This window comes from Argiope bruennichi, chromosome X1, assembly GCF_947563725.1.
Source record: "Argiope bruennichi chromosome X1, qqArgBrue1.1, whole genome shotgun sequence".
Lineage (NCBI taxonomy): Eukaryota > Metazoa > Arthropoda > Arachnida > Araneae > Araneidae > Argiope > Argiope bruennichi.
In genome coordinates, this window is record NC_079162.1 from 99,339,656 (window position 1) to 99,367,295 (window position 27,640).

A 27,640-nucleotide genomic window follows, 5' to 3' on the forward strand; every position below is an offset into this window, starting at 1 on the left:
TTACGTATCTCCTGAACTAAAAAATAAGCTGTATCTCTATCCATTTTTAAATATTGATGTTTAACTGATAAATAATATGACATTTTCAATTTTAATAGCTATAGATTATTTCTAAATGAACAGATTATTTTCTTTCTAGTTCAGGAATAATAAAAAAAATGCTACCAGCCAAATAATTCGAAAAATTAAATCAATCTAATGAGTAAAATTTGCCGAAAGTTTTAAAATAAAATGCTAGTTCTCCGCAAAAACGCAAAATGTTTATACTATTATTAAAATAAATGGATTTGAACAGGCAAAAACAGTACAATTTGTCTATCATTTTTTGAAATAAATTTTTAGATTTACCTTTTAAATCTATTTGTACCTTTTTAAGAATGATCATATTTTTAAATATAAAAGCAGTTTTTAATGTTATTTGTTATTATTTAGTATTTTTACAAAATATTTTTTTAAATAAATGCCTAAACGAATCACTTATTTATGTAAGCTACAAAAAATTCTCCAATATTTTATGAATTATTAATAAAAATATATACAAATATGCATTTTTAAAACTTTGTATTATTAATTTAAAACCAACGGAATGCGAATAATCTGATTTTAGAAGCATTGGAACAGTTTTTTCACCTAAGATTAATCTGTCCCATTTTTAATTGAAAATTTATTGATTTTGATCCAAATAATACTAGGAGAATAAACTAAAAACAATAATATCAATGAGAAAGCATTATTGATAATCAGTATTATCAATAGTGTACTTTCGTTGAAAAAAAATTATTTGGTTAAATATCGTGTACAATTGAACAGTTTTGGAAAAGCGTTCATAGAAATCTTTTACGAGAATGCAATATCAGAAAAACTGATTACTGAAGATTTCTCTTGTAGCTTAAGGCGATGAGTAAATCAGAAATAATAAAACATTAACAATTATTCCCAAACTTGCTTCATTATTTTCCTGGAATTAAAACGGCATCGAGATTAAAATATCCTTGTTCTGAGATACGCCTCAAGCAAATAATTGCAATGTGTGCGGAAGAGACATGAATTAAATAATCCGTTATCCCTCAAAACTTCTTCAGGATGATGTGGCTTATAAGTTCGTTGCGTGGGATGTCGCCTCGAGTGACATCTCATCTGATAATGCTCTAAATTATAAAATCTTGAGTCGTTATCTATCATATAATCTGAAAATAGGATGTTAATACAAAAATTTATTCCTCAGCATTCAAAGTAGTTTGTCAAATTAGCGGATTTATCAGATGACTGCGTTCGACACTGACGTAATTGAATATTATAGTGTATAAATCCCTGGATTTCTTTAAACTGATCCCCTTTGGACAACTCCCTGTTAATGGGTGGAAGTATGCAGAGGAGGTTTTGATTGATGTGTTCTAATTAACGTTTATTAATAAAACAAAACCAAAAATAGTAACTGAACTGCTGAAAACACATTATTATAAAATGATCTCTGGAATGTATTATTCGATTATTGTGTATTGGAGGGATTGAAAGCATTACACAGTTCTATTTAAAAGTATACTGGTAAAACAACTTTAATGATGCAAAGGATGTCTTAAAATGAACGCAAGATTTGAATTTTCCACCATTTGTGCAACAAAATGTTTGGAAGCCTATTAAAAACCATCTGACAGCTGATAGTTTAGGCTTAACAAAAAAATGGAGTGTTACACGATAGAACAACGTGTTAACACAAGATTTGAATAAAATAAAAAACACAGTTTTTTTTAATTGTTATATTTTTATTGAATCGTAAAGTACACATGATAGGGTTGTGTATGGAATAACATATGGCTTTCTTTATGTAAAGAATAACACACGGCTTTCTTTTTGTATGGAATAACACACGGCTTTCTTTTTGTATGGAATAACACATGGCTTTCTTTTTGTATGGAATAGCACATGGCTTTCTTTTTGTATGGAATAGCACATGGCTTTCTTTTCGTATGGAATAACACATGGCTTTCTTTATGTATGGAATAACACATGGCCTCCATGGCTTTGCTGGAGCATATGCACTCATTTGTCGAAATTTTCCATGGCCATTTTGCATAAATATGGCTGAATTTCGTTGATGCAGCGTTAAATTTCCTCTTTCTAAACACGCGTGCTTGTGGGTTTGTTGGTATAGAGCTTTGACTTCAAATAACTCCATAAAAAAGAAATCCAAGGGTGTTAAATCACAAGATGTAGGGAGCAGTTGTCAAATTTATAATTGTGGGCGCCAGACTTTCAATTTTTATTAACCCTAACTGTCAGCTATCAAATGGTTTTTTTAATAGGGTTGCCAACACTTTACTGCACAAATGGTGGCAAATTAAAAACTTGCGTTAATTTTGGGACACCCTTTATTAGTTAATTTTAAATTTATATCTTATTTATTTAAAATAAAAAATGAATCTTGATAAAACAATTTGTGAAAAAGGTTTTATTTTTTTTATTTAAACATGATTAATTTAAATAAATATAGATAAATTAAAAACATTCTTTTCTAGTTTTTAAAGTTGCTACGGCATATTTTATTTAAAATGTTACACTATTCTAGTATATGCTTCTTTGATTGCTGTATATGAACTGTGGAAACAAATAATTCTCCTAGCCAAGGACGAATTTTTTACCTTATCTCTATATATGGAGAGTTATAGCCTTTTATCTCCTTAATCAAACTATCTAAACACCCACACAGGACTTGATCTAGGTATGCCTCAGAAGTCATCTTTGTTGAAGGAGGATCATTCTTAAGAAGTAAGGATCATTCTAAGGAAGTAAGTTAAGAATAGAGGATTTATTTTGGGTGACCTCTAGAGGAAAAAAGTCTTTGAGCCATTCGTACAAAGGATCAAGTCCTGATCCCCACAACACATACTTAGTTTTCTTTACTCATTTGTTTCCCAAAGGTCAATTAATTCTTTGGACATTGAACTGGAGATCAGTGATGCATCAGTTATTCACGGGAGACTCGAAAATCTTCCACCTTTATAACTATGCATGCATACATTATTAGGATGAATAATTATTGAGAAAAACCAATAATCTGACTTTAGATAGTAATAATTTAATTTCTCTCCATATGAGCAATTGAGGCATTTGTGATCGGTAACGGTGTGTCCAAAGAATTAACTAGTTTTGGGGGAAAGTTTTCTATTTATATACAGGAAAAGACAACAAAGTATGTGTTATAGAGATTATGATTAAAACTAAATCTCTTCTATATTTGGTTCAAAGATTTTTTTTCCTTTAGAGATTAGATAGATGAAATACTCTACTGTCTCATGTCTTCCAAAAAGTGATTTTTCATCAACAAAGATGACTTATGAAGGTATATTACGAAATAGTGAACTATTTTTCATCCCTATTTATATATAAAATTTGTGAATATTTTTACAAGAAAGTTAATCTTTATATGTAGTTATAACAACAGAGTTTTCTATGTTGTATGGAATAATGTTAATTTCACATTCATCGAATAATGTTAATTTCATATTACGTACGGCTAGAGAATTTACTATATGCCAATCATTGCATTTTTCTAAATGCTTTAAATGAAAAACATAACGACATTGCTAGCTTCTTGTGCATTGACAGGCATACATTCTTGTGCTTCTTTGCTTCTAATGCATTTAACTCAATTGTTAGAGAGTTCATAATAATTCTTCAATTTTCTACGTAGCAACTGAAGCATCGTGCTTTAAAATCTCTCATCAAAATTACTTCAGACTATGGAAAAATTTGAAAAAAATTACAAATTTAGAAGCTTTAATTCCTTTTAAAAGATTAACATCATAAAACTCTCGTTTAATGAGTCTATAAAATGCTTTCAAAACTTATTTTAAAATGAATATAAAGAATTTATAAATCGAAAATTCATATCTCATGCAGCCAATTGATTTTTTTTTGTGATATTCGTCAAGTGCACAACGACAATTTTATTTTGGAATTCATTAAACTTTTTTTCAGAAAAAAAATGCAATACAGAGTAAAACAAAGTTTACATTAAAAAAAATCTGTGCTCGCAGTTAAATTTACCATGACATGGTAATGATGAAGTCATGAGGCATCTTATAATGTCTATCAATTGTCCTAATGTAAACACCACTCAAACGAATATATTTCTAAATGATATTCGGAATTATGCTTGCCATGTATCTGAAAAGTCACGTGAACTGACTCCATTCAACAAAATTTTTATAATATAGTCATGAGGCATCTTATTACGCCCATCAACTGTCCTAATGCAAACGCTCCTCAAAAGATTAGGCTTTTAAATGATATACGGAGTTACCAGTGTCATATATCTGAAGAGTCACAAAAAATGACTCCACTGAGCCCAATTTTTGTAATCTAGATACACTGAAAAACTTCCTTATAAATAAAATTTTAATCCTTGTTTAATTTTTTAGAATGCACCACGGGACCGAGGGAGAATGGTCGAAGGAGGAAGCGTCGATGTTGGAATGGTTATACCAGAAAAAGGAGCCGTTCAAATGAAAGTATGGTAAATTCATCAATTCTATTCATTAAACAGCACACATTAATCCAAAATATTAATATATTTTAAAAATTGAAAGCAATTTTTTAAATAAATTTAATGATTACATAACAGTTGCTTAAATCTTCTTAAACAACAACAACAAAAAAGAGGCTAAATAACTCTAAGCAGTTTGTAGACTGAAATAAGTAAGCAACAGCTGTACGGTTCATAAACTAATAAAAATGCAGGAAGATACAAAAATTTCATAGCCTCAGAAAAAAGCCAGAAGTATTTTCTTGAATTTCCTGTATATTTACTTAAGTTGACGTCTTTGGTGGTTAGATTTGTATCATTGAGAAAAGAATTCTCTGTTGTGTGGATTATTAATTAGTATCTGCGATATAGATCAGTAACTATGTGCTATCCAATAAAACAGTGGTATCTAACTGCAGATTTTCGGCTTCAAATCTGCAAGATCCCAGGTCCTTTTCCTTCAAAGATTCTTTCAGTTCGCTGGTTTGGGGCCTTTTCAGTCTGTGGAAGTCTAACATCCCTTCAATGTTGTGGAAGCTTAAAAAGTGAGTGCCAGCTTAGTTAATGTGCTTGCCATTTGATCATGTTTCAAACTGAAGGAGTCTATCTAAAAATGCAGAGCAATTTACCATCAAGTTGGAGAATTTGGGGAAGGGTTAGGAACGAGAAGACGATTCGGAATTGCATTCTATGCCTCAGAAGTCGTCGGCGTTTTCTTTCCAAGCTAGAATAAATAAAGAGATAAAATGATATAAGACAAAACATGATTAAGTGTATTACAATATTTTAAACATGAGATTTATATTAAAGAAAAATACATATGCTTCAGAAGGTGTCGATATTTGGATTACAGACTTTATATTGGCTTGGCATCGGAGTTTCAATGAATTCCTAACATTTTGGAAGATTTCTGCCTTATCTCAGTCATCCTCGGCGTTTTAGAGATGCAGATGACAATTTTTTAAATTATTTGGAGATATCATAGATTTTACCTTCATCAAAGCCTGGTATGTCATAAATATAGCATAAGTTAAGGAACTAAACCATGAAGCCCCATTTAATGCTATCCACACGTAACTTTTAGATATAGTCAGACTGTAATGATGCAGGAACTACATTTTTTTATTTTTATATTGGCTTGACGTTAGAGTTCCATGAATCCCTAACTTTTTGGAAGATTCCTGTCTTATCTCAGGCGTTCTCAGTAGTTTCAGAGATGCAAATGACAAATTCTTTAATTGATTTGAAGGAGGTATAGAATTTTGCCTTCATATGACCCAGAAGAAGAAATCAAAGTATGGTAGGTCATACAGTATAGTATTAGTCAATGAACAGAACTATCAATGCTTTATAAATGTAGCTTTTAGATGTAGTCAGATTTTAATGGTGCAAAAACTGCCATCGATGGCGCCATGATCAAGAAACGCGTCCTTTTTTTGGAAAGATCCGGCTGTACTTGATGTAGAACAAGAACTTCCTAGCGCCCAGAAAAGAAAGCATGAGGCAATGTCTTAGGAGAATGATTTCCACAAAACAGTCAAATGAGTCAAACAGTTACGGTGAAATGTATCTGGATTGCATGCATAAAATTCAGTTCCCTTATAATAATTCCTGTTAGATGAAAATAATTTTTTCCAAGTTAGCAATGCTAATTCCGAATCCTTTTTGTGCACTCTTCTAATTCCATGTCCAGGTATGCAGTGTTCGTTTTGAATCGCCCTGTAATTTTCGAGTACTTTCAAACCAGGATATTTACCTAACTGAACTCAATCTTTTAGTGTGTGACACCCTAAACTTCAATTTTTTTCCTTTTTTTTTTTTTTTTTTTTCGTTTACAAAAGAAATTTTGAGCTTTGAACATCTAATATATTTTAAAATTTATCCTTATTTATCTACTTATTATATACATTTACCTGGTTTTTAGGATGATGCTTTATTTTTATATTAACTCAGTGTATCGTTTCTTGTTATGGTCTTGATAAGTGATTTATCGAAATCCTTTTTTTTTTAAATTTACTTTAATACCTTCACGTAATCTATGGAATAGAAATCACTATTTTTGATGAGTTTTCAATAAACCACGTTTTCATGAGTGAATATTCCCAATATTTTATTTCATTCCCCGTGAAATATTAAACCACAGAAGAAATACTATTTATTTTGTAGAAATCACTGATAAAATCAGAAGCCGCGGTGGCCTGGTGGTAAGGTCTCGGTTTCGGAACCGGAAGGTTTCAGGTTCGTGACCCTATTCCACCGATGAACCGCTGTATAAGTGGGCCTGGTGCATGTTAAATCCGTCGGAACCAAATGTCTTTCCAGTGATGTGGTGTGGAGGCTTGGAGAGGGGCGTGCCCACTCATATGTTGTTCTAGCCATCTGACCGCGGTTCAAAATCACGAAGTCAGTCCTAAAATAGTCCTAGTGTTGCTTTAAAGTGAGACGTTAATAAAACTAAGCACCTATAAAATAATACCTATAAATTAATTCAAAATTAATTATAAATTAATTAATTCAAACCTATAAATTAATTCAAAAACAAAAATATATTATTCTCTTGTTAATAATTTAAATCTTTCAGTACATATTTCTTAAAATAAATTTTAATATACTCATTGAATTAAACAGTTAATTAAAAAAGAAATTTTCTTAATTCTCTATATTTCGGAGTAGCTGAGATTTCGCAAGAAAAGGAATTATATTCGAAACTAAATGAAGTTCTCCTCGAAGGTGGAATATAAACCAATTCTAAAAGTGAAAGAAATTAACATAATCAAATAAAAATACTTTCTAGCAAATTGAAAGTCAAATATAAGGCTTTCTTTCCGTAAAATAGTCTGAATAGAAATGTAGCTTTAAAAATGTTATCTGTTTTCAATAACATTGAAGCTAGGATTACTTTCCAACGCATCACTGATGCCTTATGAATGATGCAGTACATTCAACAACTTTTCAGAATCAGCACTTGAAAGAAATGATTATTTAACTTTCAGATCTCGTTTGGAATGAGATTCCACTTTGTCATCATATTTTTTTCTTAATCCTGTATCACTTGAACATGGAGAGCTTTTCATACTCAAGTTTAAATAAAGAAGGCATTGTGGGCGTAGAAATTGATACTTTTCTGTAGTTTTCAAATACTTTTGCTTTCTATATTCAAATGTTTGAAGTTTCCTGTCTTATTTAAGAATAAGAAATACAACTCTCCTTTGCAAATATTAAAATACGATTTGATGACAACGAAGAGGTAAAGAAAAAAAACTCTTCTTGTATTTCTGTCTTTTCATTGATAAGACGACTCCCTTTTCGATATATTCTACCAATTTTTTTTCCTAGTTTTCTACGAGGAAACCGGAATCACTACAAGCTTCTATTTATTTATCATTAAATTTGAACTATTCCTTGTGAGACATATGTTTAATATAGGGCTTAAAGAAGTAAGCACACTAGACAATTAAATCCGAACACTAAATAATTCGCTTTCAAATGAAAAGTGATTAAGATAATAAATAATAATAAAACGGAATGACAGTAAATAAGGAAAAATTGTCAACTTTGCAGTGATTGAATATTTTTTTGATTTTGGAGACAAGGGATAATTTTGGTAAAAATTGCAGTGAATTTTGTGGTTGTTTACTTATCTTTAAAGCAATTTAATTGGCGTTGTAAGAGTTAAACTTTAAAGTAGGAAAAATAAGCTTATTAAAGTCTTTTCGAGGCTCGAATTGAGGAAACTGCTTTCTCAAATTACACTACTATTTTTCCAAATTGGAACATCAATTTCTTTATGACCAATAAGAATAAAAGTTTTTTTGATTCTGAAATTCTAAACAGTGCCTTACGAATGACATTTTATGCACTTTGTTATTTCATCTTTTATTCTGGTTCTGACACATGAAGTAAAATTCCCATAGCTTTAATGTTTATTTTTTTAGAACCATTATTGGACGTATAAAATATTCCTTTTTTGCTTTAACTTGTTGCACTTTCATCTTATAAAGGTTATAGATGATTAAGGATACTTTCTGGGGTATTCCTCTGGTTTATGGATGGTGACAATGATTTAAACACTCGAATCAAGGCAACTGATTTTACGCAGTTTGTACAAGTTTCGAAAAACAACAACAATGACAAAAACAAAACAAAAAACCCCTCTCCAACATCATCTTGAAACACTTTTTTTTAAATTATAATTAAGTAAATTTCCTCTTCTATAATAGCATATAGTATTATTTAAAAAAAAGAATAAAGATTATTAGTCTTTTTGTTAAACTATGTAATTGATAATCATTAAATGCAATAACTTGTTCTCTAATTGCAATCAGCTCTTACCTCTAAAAATTATTCCATAAGCCACATTTGTATCGTTGCAGCATAAATTAATTTTACTGTTGTCCAAATATTTACTTACGATACCCGTCTAATTTAGGCAACGGTTCAAATCTGGCAGATCTTTCCTTTAAATGGCAATAATGAAAACGTAATTCAAATGACACATTATTACAGAAAATTCAATCTAGAATTGATACTCTAAATATCAAGAAATAAATGAAATAATATTTGATGAGAAATGTATATAAATATAAAACATAACATATTTTTAAAAAGAGATTATAAATAAATATATGAATTAAGAGAGAAAAATCCTAATAATAAAATGTAAAACTTAATTAAAATTTAAAACTTAAATTTTTAAAAGTATTATTAAAAAATAGATGGAAAGAAAAAAACCTGAAAAGATAATTTAATTTACAATTTAATATATTAAATTGTAAATTTTCTATATTATAATTATAATCTTATTGGCCCTGTCATCCTAGAAATAACTTTTACTACATTATTCAATAAACAGTAATAAGAGTATGAAAAAATCGTAATATTTTCTCATCATCAAATCATCATCGACCTCTTTTTAGACGTAAGAAAAGAAAATTATAATAATCTGTTTTATATTTTGAGATCTGCGATCTGAAACTAAATTCAATTTAGAAGAACTTCATTTAGACTGATCTAAATTCAGCTAAATTTAAAAATAATAAATAACAATTAAATTTATTACCAGTTTAACAAACACTTTTCAATTCCTTGTTCCTTCCATCTTTATTAAGTAGCATACAGTTTTTTTAAAGTGAATTCTCACTGAATACATAATTATTTTTTATTTCATTTACGGACTTAATAATTTAAATAACACGTAGTACATAGTTTATTCATTCGACCGCGCACAGTACTTATTTCAAAGAATTGAAATTTCCTGAAATCTTTTATCCCTTAAAATCTATTTCTTGAAATCCCCCCAAATCCTATAGAATGGATCAAAATCGAGTCAGGCAGTCGACTCCCCTCTCTTTCAAAATCCGTCCACTTGGTATTTTGATCCAACGACTTGGATTTGATCCAGCGATCTATCTAAATTACAGCCTCAACCTCTGCATGCAAAAGTGGAGTGATGCCCTTGAAGCTCATTTGCGACCACTTACTAAGATATTCACGGCCCATCCCTTTCTTTTTTATTCCTGGGGTACGAAAAGAGACCATCGGACTGCTCTGCTTCTTGCAGCTGATAAAAATGTTTCGGTGATAAAAAGGCCGTAGAATAACAATATTTAAAACCAACATATGGAAGTATACGTATTATTTTTATAGGTAGATCTGCTTGTCCGAAAAGATTATTTCTCACTCGGTTATATATTTCACTTATGCATAAGGCCGTTTTATGGATTGATATTAATTACTTATTTCTTTGGGAAATAATTTTTTATTTTCTAATTAAAAGATGTATGATGTAATTATTCTTATTTCATTTCATGCGTAGCCTTAAATACGTTTAAGATTGAGCGCTAAGGATGGTTCGCTGTTTTTACGTGATATTTGTTATATGGATTGGCATTGTTTATGTTTTTTAGTACTAAAGTCAATTTTGGATATATTGTATTCAGCTTTATGTTAAAAGTAGAATTATAAATAAAAAAATTCATGTGTATTCAGTAAAATATGTAAATTAGAATAAATACAAATAAATAAAAATACATTGCCAAGAGATTATAAAAAGAAAGCAAAAAAGAGCATTATATGTAATATGTAAGCATTTTAATTTAAAGATATATATGACTGTATCGTTGAATAAAGTTACTTACATTGAATAAAACATGAATATAATTATAAAATCCTAGATGGTGATTTCGAAATCGTAGGACAATTTTTGAGAATTGGTAGAATTCATTAAAACAAAAAATGATTCTATAGGACTGTGTGCGGAAATGACGAGTTGAGGTACAAGAATAAAAACTGGACACAAAATGAACCTCAAATTGTTACCTCACAGCAAGAAAGGCTTTGTAACAATGTTTTCAATAATTGCTCCAAAGTTAATACATACTAAGGTTAATACAAGCTCGGAAATATCGATGACGTGCTTAGCATACAATTTTTAGATGACTGACATAAGGGAACTGGGAACATTTACATCTTCAAAAAATTGATTTTCAATTTTAATTTTATAAAACAGGGGGCATTTCATCTGTTACAGATTATATATAATTTGTATAGGTTTGAAAAGTTGAAAGTTTAAAAATTATGTTTTAACAATGAATCTAACAGGGGCTTCTATGATGAGAAGATAAGAATTTTTTTTTTCTTTACAGTATATTTCTGTAAATTTTAGTACGCATAGGACAAATTTTATTCATTACATTCATATAAAATTCGATACAATAATATTTACAAGAATTATGCATCGATTAAATATATTTATTTTTTCTACTCAATAATATTAATCTTAAGAGTCTATTTACATGCAAAATATCATATAATTTTTAGTTTCGAGTAGCACAACTTTAATCATTTTTTAAATATTTATTATTAGCATATTTAAATGAAAATAAGTTCACTGTAATTATAAAAACTATGATCTTATATTATGCTAGCTTATGAGCGATTTTACTCGGAATTATTTTTCTCATTGTTCCGATTTGTGGTTATGAATTTAAATATTGAAGTAACACAACACATATTCGATTTGCCATTTAAAATTAAATACTTTAAGGAACAAATATTTTTCTAGTGTTTTCTGAATAACATAAATAATTTATTCTAAATGTTCTTAATTTTCTATCAGATATAAAATTTATTGGCGAAAAAATCCATTTTATTTAGAATTGAAATTTCGACAATTTTTGCCGTTGAGGACGTCTCTTAAGGTCATTGACACTGAGGATCACGTTACTCGAATATTCACTAGGTTTATATTACAGTTGAAGGACGTAATTTTGAGTAATTATTGTAAGCATTGCTGTGAAGAAACTCTTGTTAACAAGGCTGTAAAGAAACAAATGAGGTTTCTTTTTGAGTATGTTTCTATTATTTTTACTCAGTGCTTCATTTTCACTACTGCATTTTTATACAAAAAGTATTTATTTTAGCAAGTCGTACAACCCTCAAATTTATTTCATGAATTTCGGTCATCTTGTATATTTTTTAGAAAACTAAAAATGTTAATAAAAGTATTTGGGAGGACAGTCAATCAAATTAGAATGAGACATCTGAAGAAAAATTAACGCAGTAAATAAAATATAGCCGGCACTTCACAAAAATGCGTACAATACACAAGGAGTAGTACACATATATGCAGATGTTTGAATGAATTGGGGCCTGGTGGTAAAGTCTCGGCTCTTGGACCGTAGGTTTTCAGGTTCGAGACCCGATTCTACCAAAGAACCGCCGTGTAAGGGGGTCTGTTGCACGTTAAATCCGCAAGCGCCAAAAGGTCCTCCCGCTGGCGTAGTATGGTGTGGTGTGGAGAGGGAATGCCAGCTCAGATGTCGTCCTCGTCATCTGACCGCGGTTCAAATTTACGAAGTCCGTCCCAAAATAGCCATAGTGTTGCTTTACAACGGGACGTTAATATAACTAAACTAACTAATGTTTGAATGAATTGATGTTAATAACGTTATTATAGGTTTCAATGCTAAAAAATCAATAAGAAAATAGGTAACTTAATACTTTTTTAGAAGTGAAATGGAAAAGAATAAATAAGAAACAGTTTTCAAAACCATACTCTTATTTATACATTAAAAAGTAAGCATTTTATTTGCATTATTTCTCGATTTTTAGTCTTTAATTCATTTATTCTTTACTAAATGTATTGTGAAATATAGAAATTTAATTTTTTTTATCGTGTTCCTCAGCAGCAGCCACTCGATTGGAATCAAAATTTAATCAAATTTGTCTATTAACTGTTAATTGAAATATACTGTTCTGAAAATATTAAAATAATATACAGGGTGATCAAGAAATAACAGGAGGTGTCCGGAGCCTTGCAGCGTGTTATGTACTGGACGAAATATAACAAAATTTGGCCACCATGCCCGTTCAAGTATGCTGTTTCGATTTGTCGAAAATAAATAAAAAATAAAAAAAATGAGTACCAAAAAATGCCGGCAAGGAAAATTCTGTGGCTGTGATCGAAAACTTCATTATGCAATTTGCATATACGGGTACTTTGTGATACGATATCGAGGATAAAAGGCAGGGTTGATGGAATTCAAGTCATTCTCAAAAATTTGCCTTAGATGGCGTTGTCACTACGTGACCGTGCCTTATTAGTCAAGCTGTTTTATCAGCCACATAAAAATTCCAGTGCTGCTCTTCTTGAATACCGGAGGTTAAAATAGTTACGTAGAGGACGATGACCATAACTAAATTACGAAGAATGGTAGAAAAATTCGAAACAACAGGAATTCTTGATGTGCAACCAGGCCGAGGACAATTTCTGGTTGTGGGGCTATTTTGAAAGCTTGAAAGGGTTCTTTATCAAGGACATGTTCCTGACATTCCCACTTTAAAAGAACAAATAACGTTACACGTCTGACGAATAACTGTCTATATGCTACGAGCCACAGTAGAAAACCTCGTGTACCACATGCAATTAATTATTGGAACATCAAGCTAGTGGTCGCCTTGAGCCAAATTTGTAAGTTGCTATAATAAACATTTTTCATTACTATGTGTTGTTATTTGCTGTTTCCATTGGCAGTTATGTATTCTTTTTTCACACATTATTCACTTGCAATGCCAGGATTTCCCCTATCGGCGGATTTTTGGTACTATTTTTCTTTTGACAAATCGAAACCGTATACATTAATGTGTATGGATGGCCAAATTTTGTTATATTTCGTCCAATACGTGACACGCTACAAGGCTCTGAACACCTCCTGTTATTTCTTGACCAACCTGTATTTTCAATAGGAATACACAGTTGTATAAAATTTCAGAATTATCACATGATATGAGCAAATCATCTAATACAAAATTCCGTCTTTTATAAATGAAACAAATCAGATTAAATGAAATGGTTTTAAAATAGAGATCAGAAAGATACAAATTGCTTGATATAACTGTTTTACGACACTTGCACGATCTTCGACGAATTTGAGCATGTTGAATGGCACAACATTGTTGTTTTAATACTAAGACAAACAGTGCCTTAAATTCCCACAACACTTATAAATGAAACTTTGAGAAATGAAATATAGCTGAATAAAATTAATTCATCTATTTCTGTATGAAAGATTTGGAAAAGTTTCAAATCATGACTAGAAACAGTGTAAAATTGCAAGTAATTGAAACCGTATCCCTGGAAATAGTAGCCCCGAAATTAGCGACCTGGAAATATTGAAACCGAATTTTGAAAACAATGGAATTTTCGAAAACAACTAAAAGCACATCAATATCTGGTCTCTCTGCTTTGGGTCATCGAATTGAATGGATTACTATTGATAACGTTTTTATTATAGTCACCATTTTATTAAAAAAGAGTGGAAATCGACAGACATTCCTTTTCTGAGATAATGGATAGCATGAAAATAACGATGGTAAGAAATGACATTTCTCAATGTGAGTTCTTTCGATTTATTTCCGCAAGGAAATGAAATTTTTTCGAACTATTCTGTGAGTTTCCCCATAAAAAATAAAATCTCTAGGAAAAGAACACAAAACCTGAAATAAAACCACTGAGAGAACTATTTCCTTGAATCTCTTATGTACTTCCAGATTGTGCAGAGTTTTATGTTTAGCTTTGCTCTGTAGAGAAGAACATCAAATACGCTTTGTGAATACTTATGTAACTTACTAGCTGGTACCTGGCGCGTTATTGCCGCAGAAGAAATAATTTTGATAATATTGCTGAAATTGGTAATAGATAAAAAAAAATAAGAAAAAAAATTAGGACTTGCACTAATATTTTCGATTTTATTTCACTCACACTGATTGGCATCAATCATAATATTTTTATTTTGTTTGATATACGTGAGATTAACTCCGAATGGCATGTGTTGTTTGCCGTTTACTGTTTGTCTTTTGTAATTTTAAAATATAACCTTCACGCAGATGCAAGCAATAAGTTGACCAAGTTTCATTGCAATCGATTGAACGGTACGGCAGCTCATAAGGTACGAACAAACAAAAATTCATTTTTATATATTAGGTGAATATATACACAGGGTTATTCACAGGGTAAGCATATAGTGATTAACTTTGATTGTGGACCAGCATATAGAAACAAATCATTCTTACAATTGAAAAAGTGCCGGCGACATGGCATAGAGATAGAGAATCATCCTCTTGTTCTGGGCATCCCGGGTTCGAGTCCTGGTTTGGACATGGTTGTTCTCTTCCCTGTGTTCTATCTGTGAGGTGTGTGAAAGAGCCCCCTGTAAAAACGAATGTGTGTGTCATCTTCATATGAGTTAGAAGTCGGACATCTACCCTCAGAAGCTACTGCACACTCGACTTAAATCCCTGACAGTTCGTCAGCGGGCTTATAAAGTGCCATAAGTAACAACACTAACAAGTGAAAAAGTAGTGCAAATATAAAGGATATCAGCAAAGGGCAATTCGCCAGTGAAGTCAGCAAAGAAACAGATATACTAGATAAAGTGTGCAACACTGATACTACAATCTAACTTAATCCACGGCGCGTATAATTAATTAATACGTAATTAATTATACCTAGTTACATATAATTTCCAATCAAATTCTAAACTTTGAGATAAAAACAAAATTTATGTACTTAGTCGTCTCAGGCTCTTTATTTAAAATGAAGTTACATTATTGTTTGAAATTCAATAAGATTTCTTTAAAAAAATATTTGTTTAATTAAAATGGTTGAAAAGTAATTTCACTAAAAAGGCTGTAACCTAACCATACTAATTAACTAGGTATGCAATTGTATATATGTTTTTTATCTGTTTTTGCCACTAACAAAAAACTAATAATTGCTAATAAGTAATATAATCGATCGACAATATTACTTTAAATGTCTGACATTTTGAAAATGAATTTTTTCCCCGGATTATTAACCAATCGAAGAAACTGCATACGGGATAAAGCAATTTAGAAGATTTTAGTTAATTATTAGCAAATAAATAAGGAAAGTAAATTCAGATTTTTGTAGAAAAGAAGGATAAAAAATTGAACTGAAATCGATATTTTTGAGGCCTTTTCCTATCCAAACACTGTGAGAAGTCAGATGGTGAAATGGCTTTGCTTTCAAAACGGAACATTCAGTAAAGGAAAGGTTTGAATAAATCGCAAACAGATCTCTGTAAAACCAGCTTGAAATTTGAAAAATGACAGTTGATGGAACTGCCGTCTCCTAAATCCTTGGATGAAATTGAACAACAAAACATGTTGACATAAATTTAATAACAGAGTGATTTTTTTCGAAAACCTGTCAAGAGTTTTATCCCAATTTCTTGATGCTGAAAAAAATTGCTTGCGTATATTTTCCTTTTTTTTTTTAAAGAAAGTATTTTTGCCATCAAAAAAATTCGAAGTCGAGAATTTTGAAGAATTCCAAATTTCAGACCTTTCTGGGCCGGAAAAACACAGTTTCCTGAAATTATGTCTGTCTGTCTGTCTGACTTTTTGTCTATGAACATTATAACTCAAAAACGCTTTGACCTTGGTGGATGAAATTTGATATGTGATCATTCCATCGAATTTAAAGACTTCTGTCAAATTTTAGACGAAATCCATTCACGTGAAACTGTTTGTCCAGCTTTTCGAATGCAATTTAACGAAATAACCATAAAACGATAAAATTTAGATAAAAAAAATTGCTACATAGGTTTAGCATCAAAAATATAGATCAATTTCAAATTTGGAATCAAGTCCTTGAAGAATATGATCATCTGTTGAACTATACTTTCGCAAGCATGTAAAGGCAATAACTCAAAAACACAATAGCTTAAATGAATGAAATTTGGAATGTGATCTTATTTAAGATCATATTCTAAATTTCATTCATTTGAAATAAGATTATAATCGCAGTCATGTGCCAAATTTTTTCGATCGGTTGGGAAAAGGCGTCCAAAATACAAATTCGATTTTCTAGTACTTGTGTATTAACCACATGCTAGCAATAAATCGTCAAAAAAATCAAAGATCTCAAACTAGATTCAGTTAAAACACTGATAACACGAAAGATCGATATTTCGTAACTATTATTCGCCAAGCCAGTACCAGTTTCTTTTTACCATATACGAAACTCAAACTTCTCATGTGTGGGACTCTGAAAATAAAAATCTGTGCACTCGTGGCGTTCACAGCTTTTTCGAGGTTCCCAAATTTAAGTGGGGAAAGGAATAACTCCCTTATTAGAGTGTATGCGAGAAAGTTTTAGTGAGAACATTACTGATTCTTTTTTTTTTTATTAGTGTTACAACTTTTTTTCAAATATCGCAGATTCTTCAAATTCATTATTAATTTTCGCTGATTAAAAAAATCATATCTCATACAGCGTTTTGAGAAAATACATCGAAAGTCTCTTGTATCGGTATCATGACTATTTATAAATGTCGAGATTATTCAAAACATACACATTGATTTTTAATTAAAAATTCAAATTATTTAAAATTTTAATTTAAAATTCAGTGAATTGTGACAGCAACTAACAGAATTTTTAACTCGACATACATATTAGCTTTCATACTTACGAAAGAGAATTTAGAAATATTCTAAAATGTTCTTCTCCCAATAATACGGCGTGCTTTGCGAATAATCGATATCGATCAATACTTTTGGTAATAAGACCGCATGCAACGTAATTATTTTGATTGTTGTGTTTTTGAAATCACGTTCACATGAACAGACAAGTTAACAAACTGTCAATACATGGGCAAATTTAGCTCAAAATTAGATACTGAACGCAAATTTAGACAGAAATATCATTTACTCGCAAATTTAGACAGAAATATCATATACTACATTTCACCCACAGTCTGTTGCGTTTTTGGGATCGAATTCATATACATACACACAAACAGATTGATTTATTCGTTGATAGATTTGGTCCAAAATTTGTAAGGTATCTTCATAATGAAATCATATAACGAATATCATCTTTGTAATTCGTTCCATTTTTGAGTAAGCGTCTTCGTAACGTGTAAACAAAGAGGCTTTCCTTTTCTAATATTTCATCCAAAATTTTACAGGAACCCATGCCGTTAAGATCATGTATTAAATTTCTTCTGTTTAAATTGTTACGTTTTTGTGTTATCCTGATCACAGAATAACATACATAATTTCAAAAATGTGTTTTTTTCTTGACTCCGGGAGATCTAAAACGTGATTATTTTTAAACTCTACTTTTTGATAATTCAAACACGTTGTCTATGTATTGCAAGGAAAAATAAAATTCATAAGCTACACTAAATCTAAATAAGAAAATTATCCTTTAATTTATTTTTTATATTGCATTAAGGTATCTGACTAGGTTTAAAATGTGATTTTTGAAAAAAAAAATTTTTTTAAATATTTTTATGCTGCTTTTTTTATTAATATAAGGAAAAATGATGAATAAAAGTGAAATTATTTAAATACATATGTAGCATTTGAAGAAAAAACATATTTTGGATATAAATTGTAGCATTTGTTTACAAAAATTAGGATTTTTATCATTTTTAACTAAACTTATTTTTAACTAGTATTTATTTACTAAAATTGTTGTATTTTTTCATTTTTCTTTGTAATATTATATATGTAACTAGGGATTGCAATAGAGGACCAAAAGTTCAATACCGGTATTCGGTATATTTAGATCCTGATACCGGTTTCAATACCGGTAGTACATATTTTAGAAAAAGTCAGAAAACACAGGTGCTTCTTTGTTTTCTTTACCAGTTTTATTAGAGAGTGTAAATATCACAAAAAGTAATTGGTAACTTATAAATTATAACAGTATATAAAGAATCACAAAAAAAGTAAAGGAACATCTTATTTATTTAAATCGCAAAAAAGTGTAAATATCGCTATTAAGTCTGTGGTACTATTACAAATTTTTGAAATGTGATCTTAAAAAAAATAATGCATCAATTGTACTGTCATTAAGCCTGGAAAGTAATTTTGTGCAAAAATTACCGGCTGTCGAAAACGCTCTTCCGGCATCTACGCTAGTTTGTGGTACTGTTAGCAATGCGCGATATACTTTTCCAAGTATTTACCATTAAATCATTCATCTTCAAATAAATAGATTTCTCATCGAATTGTTTTGGATATAGCTAATTTCTGTAATGTATTTTGGTTTGATGAATTTTATTTATCGCTAATTATTATTTTGGTTCACGAGACAATTCCTTTTCATTATAGACATTAGTGTCATCATAATCTTCGATAACTATATCGAATTCTTCGGAATGTGGATAGGTTTGGGGGTAAAAAAATTTAAGAAAATTTACTATAGACTTGATCAGATTTGAATTGGTTAGTATATTTTTTCTTTTTTTTCATTTTCATTTTTAAAATCATTATAATTATGTAAATACCGTAAGACAATTTCTATTTCGGTATGCCTTTCTTCTGTGCGAATTTTCAATGTAATTTATAATTCTTCAGAAAGTGATGTGTGCTGTTCTTTCAGTGACTGCAACATGAAATTTATTGTTGCATTAGCTGTTAATAAATTAGAATCTCTCCGGCATAATGCCTCAACAGCCAGTTTTATTGGAAGTAGAGCTGACAGTTCTGGATATTAAGTCGAATTCACTATCTGAAAAATTAATTTGCAGGTTTAAATCGACTGTTGCTTTTTGGATTGGGTTTCTCAGTTTCAAAAATCGTTCCATCATTAGAAGTAAACTATTCCTACGTGTTTTAAAATCTAATATTAATATATATTCTGTTTTATTTTCAGTTAGTATATATTTTTGTAATATGGTATTTTTTTCTAGGGAAAGTTTAAATATTTAACGTTTAATTATATGTAGTGTTTACAACCGCGAGTCTTCATTGTTAAATGTAAACATGTCCTCCTTTCATCTTTCCTTTCACCCCTATTTTGACGATTTAAACCCATCTTAACGCATGCGCCAAAGCGCAGAGGGTTTTACAATCCGTTGTCAAACAGTATTTTATCACTTCTCTTGATTGTACGATGTAACTTTGTATTCACAGTCTAATTAATTTCGCCTGTTAGGGAGACATAAAAACAAAAGCGTATACTATTTTGCTATGTTGGCGATCCCTGAACATATAGTGGAGACAATTTAAAACATTTCTAGTAAATATCGAAAAAAAACGGTATTTGTAAATACCGGTGTTACAAAACGGAACAAATTTCTCAAAATACCGGTATTTCGGTAATGCAATCCCTGTATGTAACATATCTTAGAGTGTAACTAACTGTTATCTAAGAATTATATTCAAAAATAAAACTTTTGTGTGCACTATATGAAATTACTATGAATTTTTGGAATTTTTTAAAAAGAATATTTACATTAAACAATCATAAATACACTTCTAGATCATCCAACATCAAATCCATTGTTCGTTACATTTTGCATGACATATCGAACAATAATTATAAATTGCATTGATATATCTTGAAGATATTTTGAGATACGATCGTACTCGTGTTGTAGAATTATGAAAAAACTTGTTCTTCAGAAAATACATTAAAATTTGCAATGCTTATGAATAAGCATCACTTACATGTCAGTAGTTTATTATAACTTGAGCTCGAATTGGCATAAAGACAAGATAAAGATATCACTGGAAACAGGAACGTACCTATATTTTTAAACGGCAAAAAATAAAAATGCGAATTTTCATCCAAATTCATGTTTTCAATCTAGTCGGATTACCTTAAAAAGAATCAAAATTGCTTCCTACACAAACTACAAAGTTTCCATATCCTGTATGCTTTGTACACCCATTCGAATGGTTTTGCACAATCAAATGCTTCAGTGAAAGGTACTTATACTAAATCCGCTTTGTATCCTGTTTGAGAATGAAGATCTATTTCGAAATGGAATTTTATTTATGGAAAACTGAAGAGCTGAACTCGGGATTATTTTAAAATTGAAGAAAAATGCATTCTCAGCATTCCATTTGAATTTATTCATTTCTTTGGAATTTTATTGTAATGTTTCGAAGGCTTAACTTGAATCCTTTTCCAAAACAAAGGTTTAACAGGTGACACGTCGAAAGATTTTATCGATCAAAATTTCAAACTTATAGTACAAATTCGTTATTTATTCCTAAACAAAAATTCATTTTTTGTACATTTTTTTTTCTATTTTTTAAATTCTAAAAACCATGAGATTTTTATCGGTAATATTTCACATTAAACTGATTTCTTTTATTGCACTGATTTTTTTTTGCCCATTATATGGCGTGTTGAGAAGCAGATTGAAATGAAGAGAACGAGTAAATGCTTCAAATTACTATAGGGTAATTCAACCTCCTTTGATGCATCCTGATTTTAAAATAAACTTTCCACTTTCGGCATGATGATTAGCTCAATTTTGTGAAAGTTGTGTATTGGTACACTCAATTTCTAAAGCATTGGTTATACAATATACAGCATTGGAAAATATTGGTAAATAACACCAAAACAATCGATTACATTACTCTAGACACAGCATATAATTTGAATTCAAGACATAAAGCAATGTTCCTCCACTTTCAAAAAAAATGTACGTTACTATATATTTTATTTATAATACTCTTTCTCATTTATATGTCTTCGTTATTCTTTTACACAAAACAATTTTCATTTTTCCTGTTTAATTATGGTTGTCAATTTTACGCTGTATCAAATTTGAATATTTCCATTCAGTTGTTTGATATGTACTTTTAAAACAAAAATAACCACATACATCTATACCAAACCAGATAAGTGTCAATGAACTCTAGAAACTGAGGTATAATGTGGGGTTTTTAGCATGTAATTTTACGAAGAAAACCAAACTATTTCATCTTAAAAACAAAATAATGTCACATTCTGATAACAAATTTAGCTAGTAGCGATGTAGTCCAATCAAAATATTGTATATTTTGGAGCAATATATAACATCTGTTCGGATGATATCCGTTTTCGGAAATGTGTCAATCTGTCCAGCTTTTTAAATATGAACCGATAACTCAAAATTCGCAACGTATAAGATGTACAACTCGTTGGACCAAATTCGTCAACCAAGTTTGAACCAAAATCGCTATAGAATTGATTGTATATTGGTCTGTCCATTCATGGGTATGTGCAAAATTTGCAACAGAATTGGTTGGTAAATTTAGCATATGATCACGCCATAATTCCATATCTCAGTTAAATTTTGGACTAAATCCATGATATTGTTTATACATATGCAGACATGCGCCAAAATTATTGATTTAAATAAAATTTCGAATCTAAATGGTGTAAGAAAAGGGATCCTAAATGCATTCTTAATTTTTTTCATTATGCTACGAATCTAAACATAAAACATGCCCTATGGCATAATCATACGAGAAAGTCATAGGGAAAACACTCCCACCTGTTATATTTCTTTCATAGCGCAAATAAACCTGCGTCTCTGTAGGCGTTTTAAATTTCGGCCGTTTCGTTTATTCTCCGTACATAACTTAAACGATGTGAAACATTCTAGATTTAATAAAGAGATCTTTCCGTAATAATTTCTGATCTGTTGGTTTGCTTAGCAAATGGCGCGAGAGAAAGTGAACGAGTGGATAAACAGTGCTGGACAAACATTCTGTATCAGTAGTGGGAACAAGTAGGTACAGGGTGGGCGTCCTTTCGACGTTTCAGTCGATTCATCCTTTCTGAATTTATGAAATATTTTATTTATTCAGTTATTCAAATGAAATGTTAGACGATGTTACAAATAGTTTTAAATGTTTCGGGCATTGTCTTAAATTAGGGGAGTAATTTTCAATATTTAGATCAGGAGCAGTTATTCGGCGTTTTATTTCAGTCGTTTGATTTATTATATCAACTGACAACATTCTTTATTAAGTTAAGGGATTTTATTTGTTTAAAGAATATATCTGGATATTATTTTCATTTTTAGGCAAGAAATTTTGGATAGTTTTAGCGGTATGATTTATTATAGCAAATAAATATTTTGTGTGTTTCAAATTGCATTATAAAAATGTATCTATATTTTCACTAAAATTATTTTTTATCTCTTAAGCTATTACATAAGAACTCGTTTGAAACGAAGAAAAGTAATCGCATAAAGTTTCCAATGCTAAGCCTTGACTCCATTTTCGAGTTCAGTTTTGAAAAATAATTATTTCTAGTTATGTTCACTTAAATAAGAGAAAAGATTATTACAAATTCTTAAATAAGAAATCATTAATCAAGTGAACTTAAAATAGCGATTGAAACATTTGTATTTTGTTTCCTTCCGGGTATTTCCGGTCTGATTACTAAACTGTCTCGGAGTATTATAAAGCAAACATTTCTATTTCCGGTACAGAAGCACCCCAAGAGAATATATATATTGATCAGCATTGGTCATTGTCTCCTGTTACTAGCAAGAATACTAAGACACTTTTATAGTTAAATCTTGAAATAAATTTTTCATAACAGGATTAATAAAATTAATTTTAGTGAACAAAGAATGAGTTTGAATTGATTTTGGGAGAAGCCGGTTAATGAATTTCAATCTTTAATTATAATAAAGGATAAGGTGCGTCTGGTGGCACTCTACAGACCAGACTGCTTGACCCAGATTTATCAAATTCTGCAAAAACAAATTTCTGACTTGAAAGCGAGTTTTTAGGAAATTTTATATTTAATTAAATTAATTTTATCTTATTAAACTTAATAAAATAAGAGAAATTTTTGGTGGGTTTATTTTTCGGCTATACATTTCGAAAATATAATTTCGAGAAAACTGAAAAATAATATTCACCCCGTTTTAAAAATTTTAAAAGATCTTTTCATTGACCCTAACTGAGTTATGTATTTTTTTCCATAAATTTTGGCAATTTTTAAAAATATTTTTTGTTTAATTTTCGGTAATAGTTTTCATTATTGCAATGATATTCAGACTATTTACATTGTTTCCTCTTTCATCATTGCAATGATATTCAGAATATTTAGATTGTTTCCCCTTTCATCCTTGCAATGACATTGAGACTATTTACATTGTTTCCTCTTTCATCATTGCATTGATATTCAGACTATTTACATTGTTTCCTCTTTCATCATTGCAATGATATTAAGACTATTTACATTGTTTCATTATGGATTTAATCATGAGATTTTTTTTTCCATTGTTGAAAACTAAAGAAGAAAATTCTGTTGATCATCTGTCCAGTTTACGCGAGGTATAAGAGAATAAAGTTATAGTATTACGAAATACAAAGCGCAATTAAAAGATTAGAAGACTGGATTACTTCAGAAAGGTTCATGTACACAATAAGTAGGACATGTATAAGGCTATTAAAATAACTTGGTTTAATGTCTATCAGAATTCCATGCTTAAAAATACTTTGTAAGGAGAAACATGCAGATTTGAAGATTTCTGTCAAAGTTTGAACGAAATCCATTCAAAGGAAGTTTGTCTGCCTGAAGAGCAGTTAACACGATAATAAAAAGAGATATATACATAAAATTTGGTACATGGATTTAACTTTAAAGTGTAGATATATATCGAATTCGAAGTCAAATACGTCAAAGGGTTTCCCAACTGTTGGTCTATACTTACACAACATATAAATACGATAACTCAAAAATGTAGTGACTTAAATATATGAAATATTTTACGTGACTTTGTGACTACAATTTTAGCTCTATTTCAAATTTTCGTTTTATTCCTTCGGAAAAAATGCGTTCAAAAGGCACATTTGGTTTTCTTGTTCATTCGTAATATTCCAGCGATTAATCGCCAAAGATCGCTCTCTAATAGGCTCTTTCACAACTATTGTTCGCCATTAGTCCAGTTAATAGCATAAAAGTACATTTATAAGAGATTATTTATAAGAGAGAAAAAATTTAAGGGAGTCCACTGTCATTTTTTATGATTATGTTTTGTTCAATGTATCTGTTACCGTTGAAGTATATAATGCAGTTATTTCATAGAATACCTAGTTATTCCATGAAATAACTGATCGTGTTCGTTAAAGTGTGTAATATGTTATTAATTTGACACTTTAACTAATTATTCTATGAAATAACTAGGTATTCTATAAATTAACTAATGAGAGACAGTTAAAGTGTAAAATAAACAATTTATCTAAAATGAAATTAAACTAATGATAGACAATTAAAATGAAAAAGAAGAAATTTATCTAATTTATGCAGCGTATAAATGGTATTTATGGAAACGTACCATAAAATCATTTGTTACAGCAAGGATTACTAAAATGACACTTGGAATTACAAAGAACATTATTTCTAAAACAAAAACATTTTTTGTTAACACACGGGGTTTTACACGAACATTTTTTAAATCCCTCACCAGTACCTAAACTTTCAGCTGTAGCAACCGACCGGAGCGATATTTCTACATCCGGTACTTCTTCGATTTTAATTAATTTTTGTTCGCAGACACTGAACTGGGATCGGGAATATAATTGTTTTATGCGGCCATTTCTTGTGCCCAATTGGTAAAATCTTTCTTCGGTTATTTTTATGATGATAGCTAAAATAGATTTGGCATCACCTTTTCCTCTGTCAACTTCAAGCATTGGGATACGGACGGTAAACCCCACAGAGGCTTCAGAATGAGATTTATCCGACAATAATTTCATCTTTTTCGTTTGAATTTCTAAACATTTTTTAGACTTTTCTCTTTCTCTTTGAACATTAAGTTCATTAAAACACAATTTGCAGATTTTCTGCTCAACTTCATCTTCTGATATATGCTATAGATTATTTTACAGTTTAACGGACTGCAGATCGTTATTCTATGAAATAACTAGTTAAACCATGAAATACAAGAGAGTTTTACACTTTAACGGACACGATCAGTTATTTCATGGAATAACTAGGTATTCTATAAAATAACGGATTTCATACTTTAACGGTAACATATCCAATTCATTAAAGATTTTCTAATTTTATTTCGATAAACAAATTTGAAAGAATGTTTGTCCAATGCAATCTACTGAAAGGTTCTTGCACTTTGAAGAAAAAAAATGCGAATGATTTGATTGGTGTGTAGGAACTAATATTTAGGGAACTACCGTTTTCGTCGTAACAACAGACATTATGCTGCTTCAGTAACTCGGTGGAAGTTATCGATCATTGCGTTCGAAACTGTTATCCCATCAAATGTTTCCCACAGTCTTTATTACGTGGAACATCACCTTTTGAGTCGTTACAGAATACTTTCATTCCCCGCCCTTTAATGATGTGTGGGATTTGGAACTGCATTAAAAGTATTTTTTCCCCCTTAAATGGGGTGATTTATCTACGTGTTTTTACTGGAGGTCATACACAGCTATGAAAATTATATGATATCAGATTTTTTGCATTCCTAGTCTCTCTTTTTTTTCTATCTTCTTTAATGAAAAGATCTTACTTTATCATGTTTTTTAAGTGAATGGTTTCTTTCGAAAACCGCATTTGAAAGGGAATGATTTTTTATTGAAAAGCACACAATCTAAAATAAAATGTTTTTCCTAATTGTCCATAAAAAATTTGTGAAGTTTTTCACTTTATTAGAGGTTTCGTTTAAGAATATCGTTATTTATGAGCGTTTCATTGTATATATACTGTTATGTACTATACTGCTTTTATTACTATCATACTTTTTTTATTACTATCATACTGTTTTTATTACTTTGAAATTAATTTAATATTATCTTTATACATGCAGGTTTCCAACAGATATTACTGTTATTACTTTCTTCACCTGTGAACATGCTTAGTCACTTTTATTAACAAATTAAAATTCTATTCATGTTGATTACTGAAGTTAGACAAATTAGTTTCCAATTATATTTATCAGTGCCTTTCTTAGAGCTCATTGCTATTTTTTCAGTTACATTTTGGAATTCCAATTCATTATTATAAGCCGTTCTGAAAAATATTCAATGAGGGTTTCAGTTCAGTTACATTAATGTCCAGTTTTAAAGCAACACTAATGCTGTTTTGAGATGGATCTCGTAATTTTTAACCATGTTCAGATGACGAGGCCGGCATCTGAGCTGGTACTCCCTCTCCAAACTTCCACACCAATGGGAGAACGTTTGATTCTGACGGATTTAATGTGCATCAGACCACCTTACACAACGGGTTTTCAGCGGATTCGGGTCTCGAGCCTGAGCCTTACCACCAGACCTTCGCGGCTATAGATGAAATTTTTGAAAACCACTCAGAAATAGTTATATTCTTAAATTTTTACATAAAAAAGATTGAAAAAAATATGCATGAAACCAAAATATGTGAGTGAAATGACAAAAGCCTTTTTTAAAAACTGAAAAAAAGGGGTTTTATTTGTTTAAAAAGGTTTAAAACCAGAATTTTTTAGTTTAGATGTTTGTCAAATGAATTGCTTAAAATTTTGCAGATAACTTAGGAAATATATTACCTAATTCTTGGCATAAAAAATTGGTGATATTTTTATTCACTCTTTAAATATTCTGTTTCAATTGATAAATAACATGAAATTTTCATTTTTTTTTTCTCGTTGTGAAACATTAAAAAAGATACAGAATATTTCTCTATAGATTACTTATTCTCAAGTTCAGGAACTGCAAAGTATATTGAGAAATTATTATATCAAATTACTTTACTTTTGAAATTTTTGTAAGATGATTCTATCAAAAATTAGATTTTGAGAAAAATATTTTAAAAATGTAAAATAGCATTAAAGATTTTAAAAA

The 27,640-nt window shown here is 30.1% G+C and overlaps 1 protein-coding gene across 2 annotated transcripts in view; it reads left to right on the forward strand.

The window, feature by feature from the left end:
- LOC129958617 (paramyosin-like) overlaps nucleotides 1-27,640 on the forward strand; it is a 224,330-nt gene that overhangs the window by 46,505 nt on the left and 150,185 nt on the right. For both annotated transcript variants that reach the window (XM_056071216.1, XM_056071217.1), the window contains exon 3: nucleotides 4,422-4,511. In XM_056071216.1, coding sequence (XP_055927191.1) covers nucleotides 4,422-4,511 — 90 coding nt within the window. The remainder of the gene's footprint in view (nucleotides 1-4,421; nucleotides 4,512-27,640) is intronic.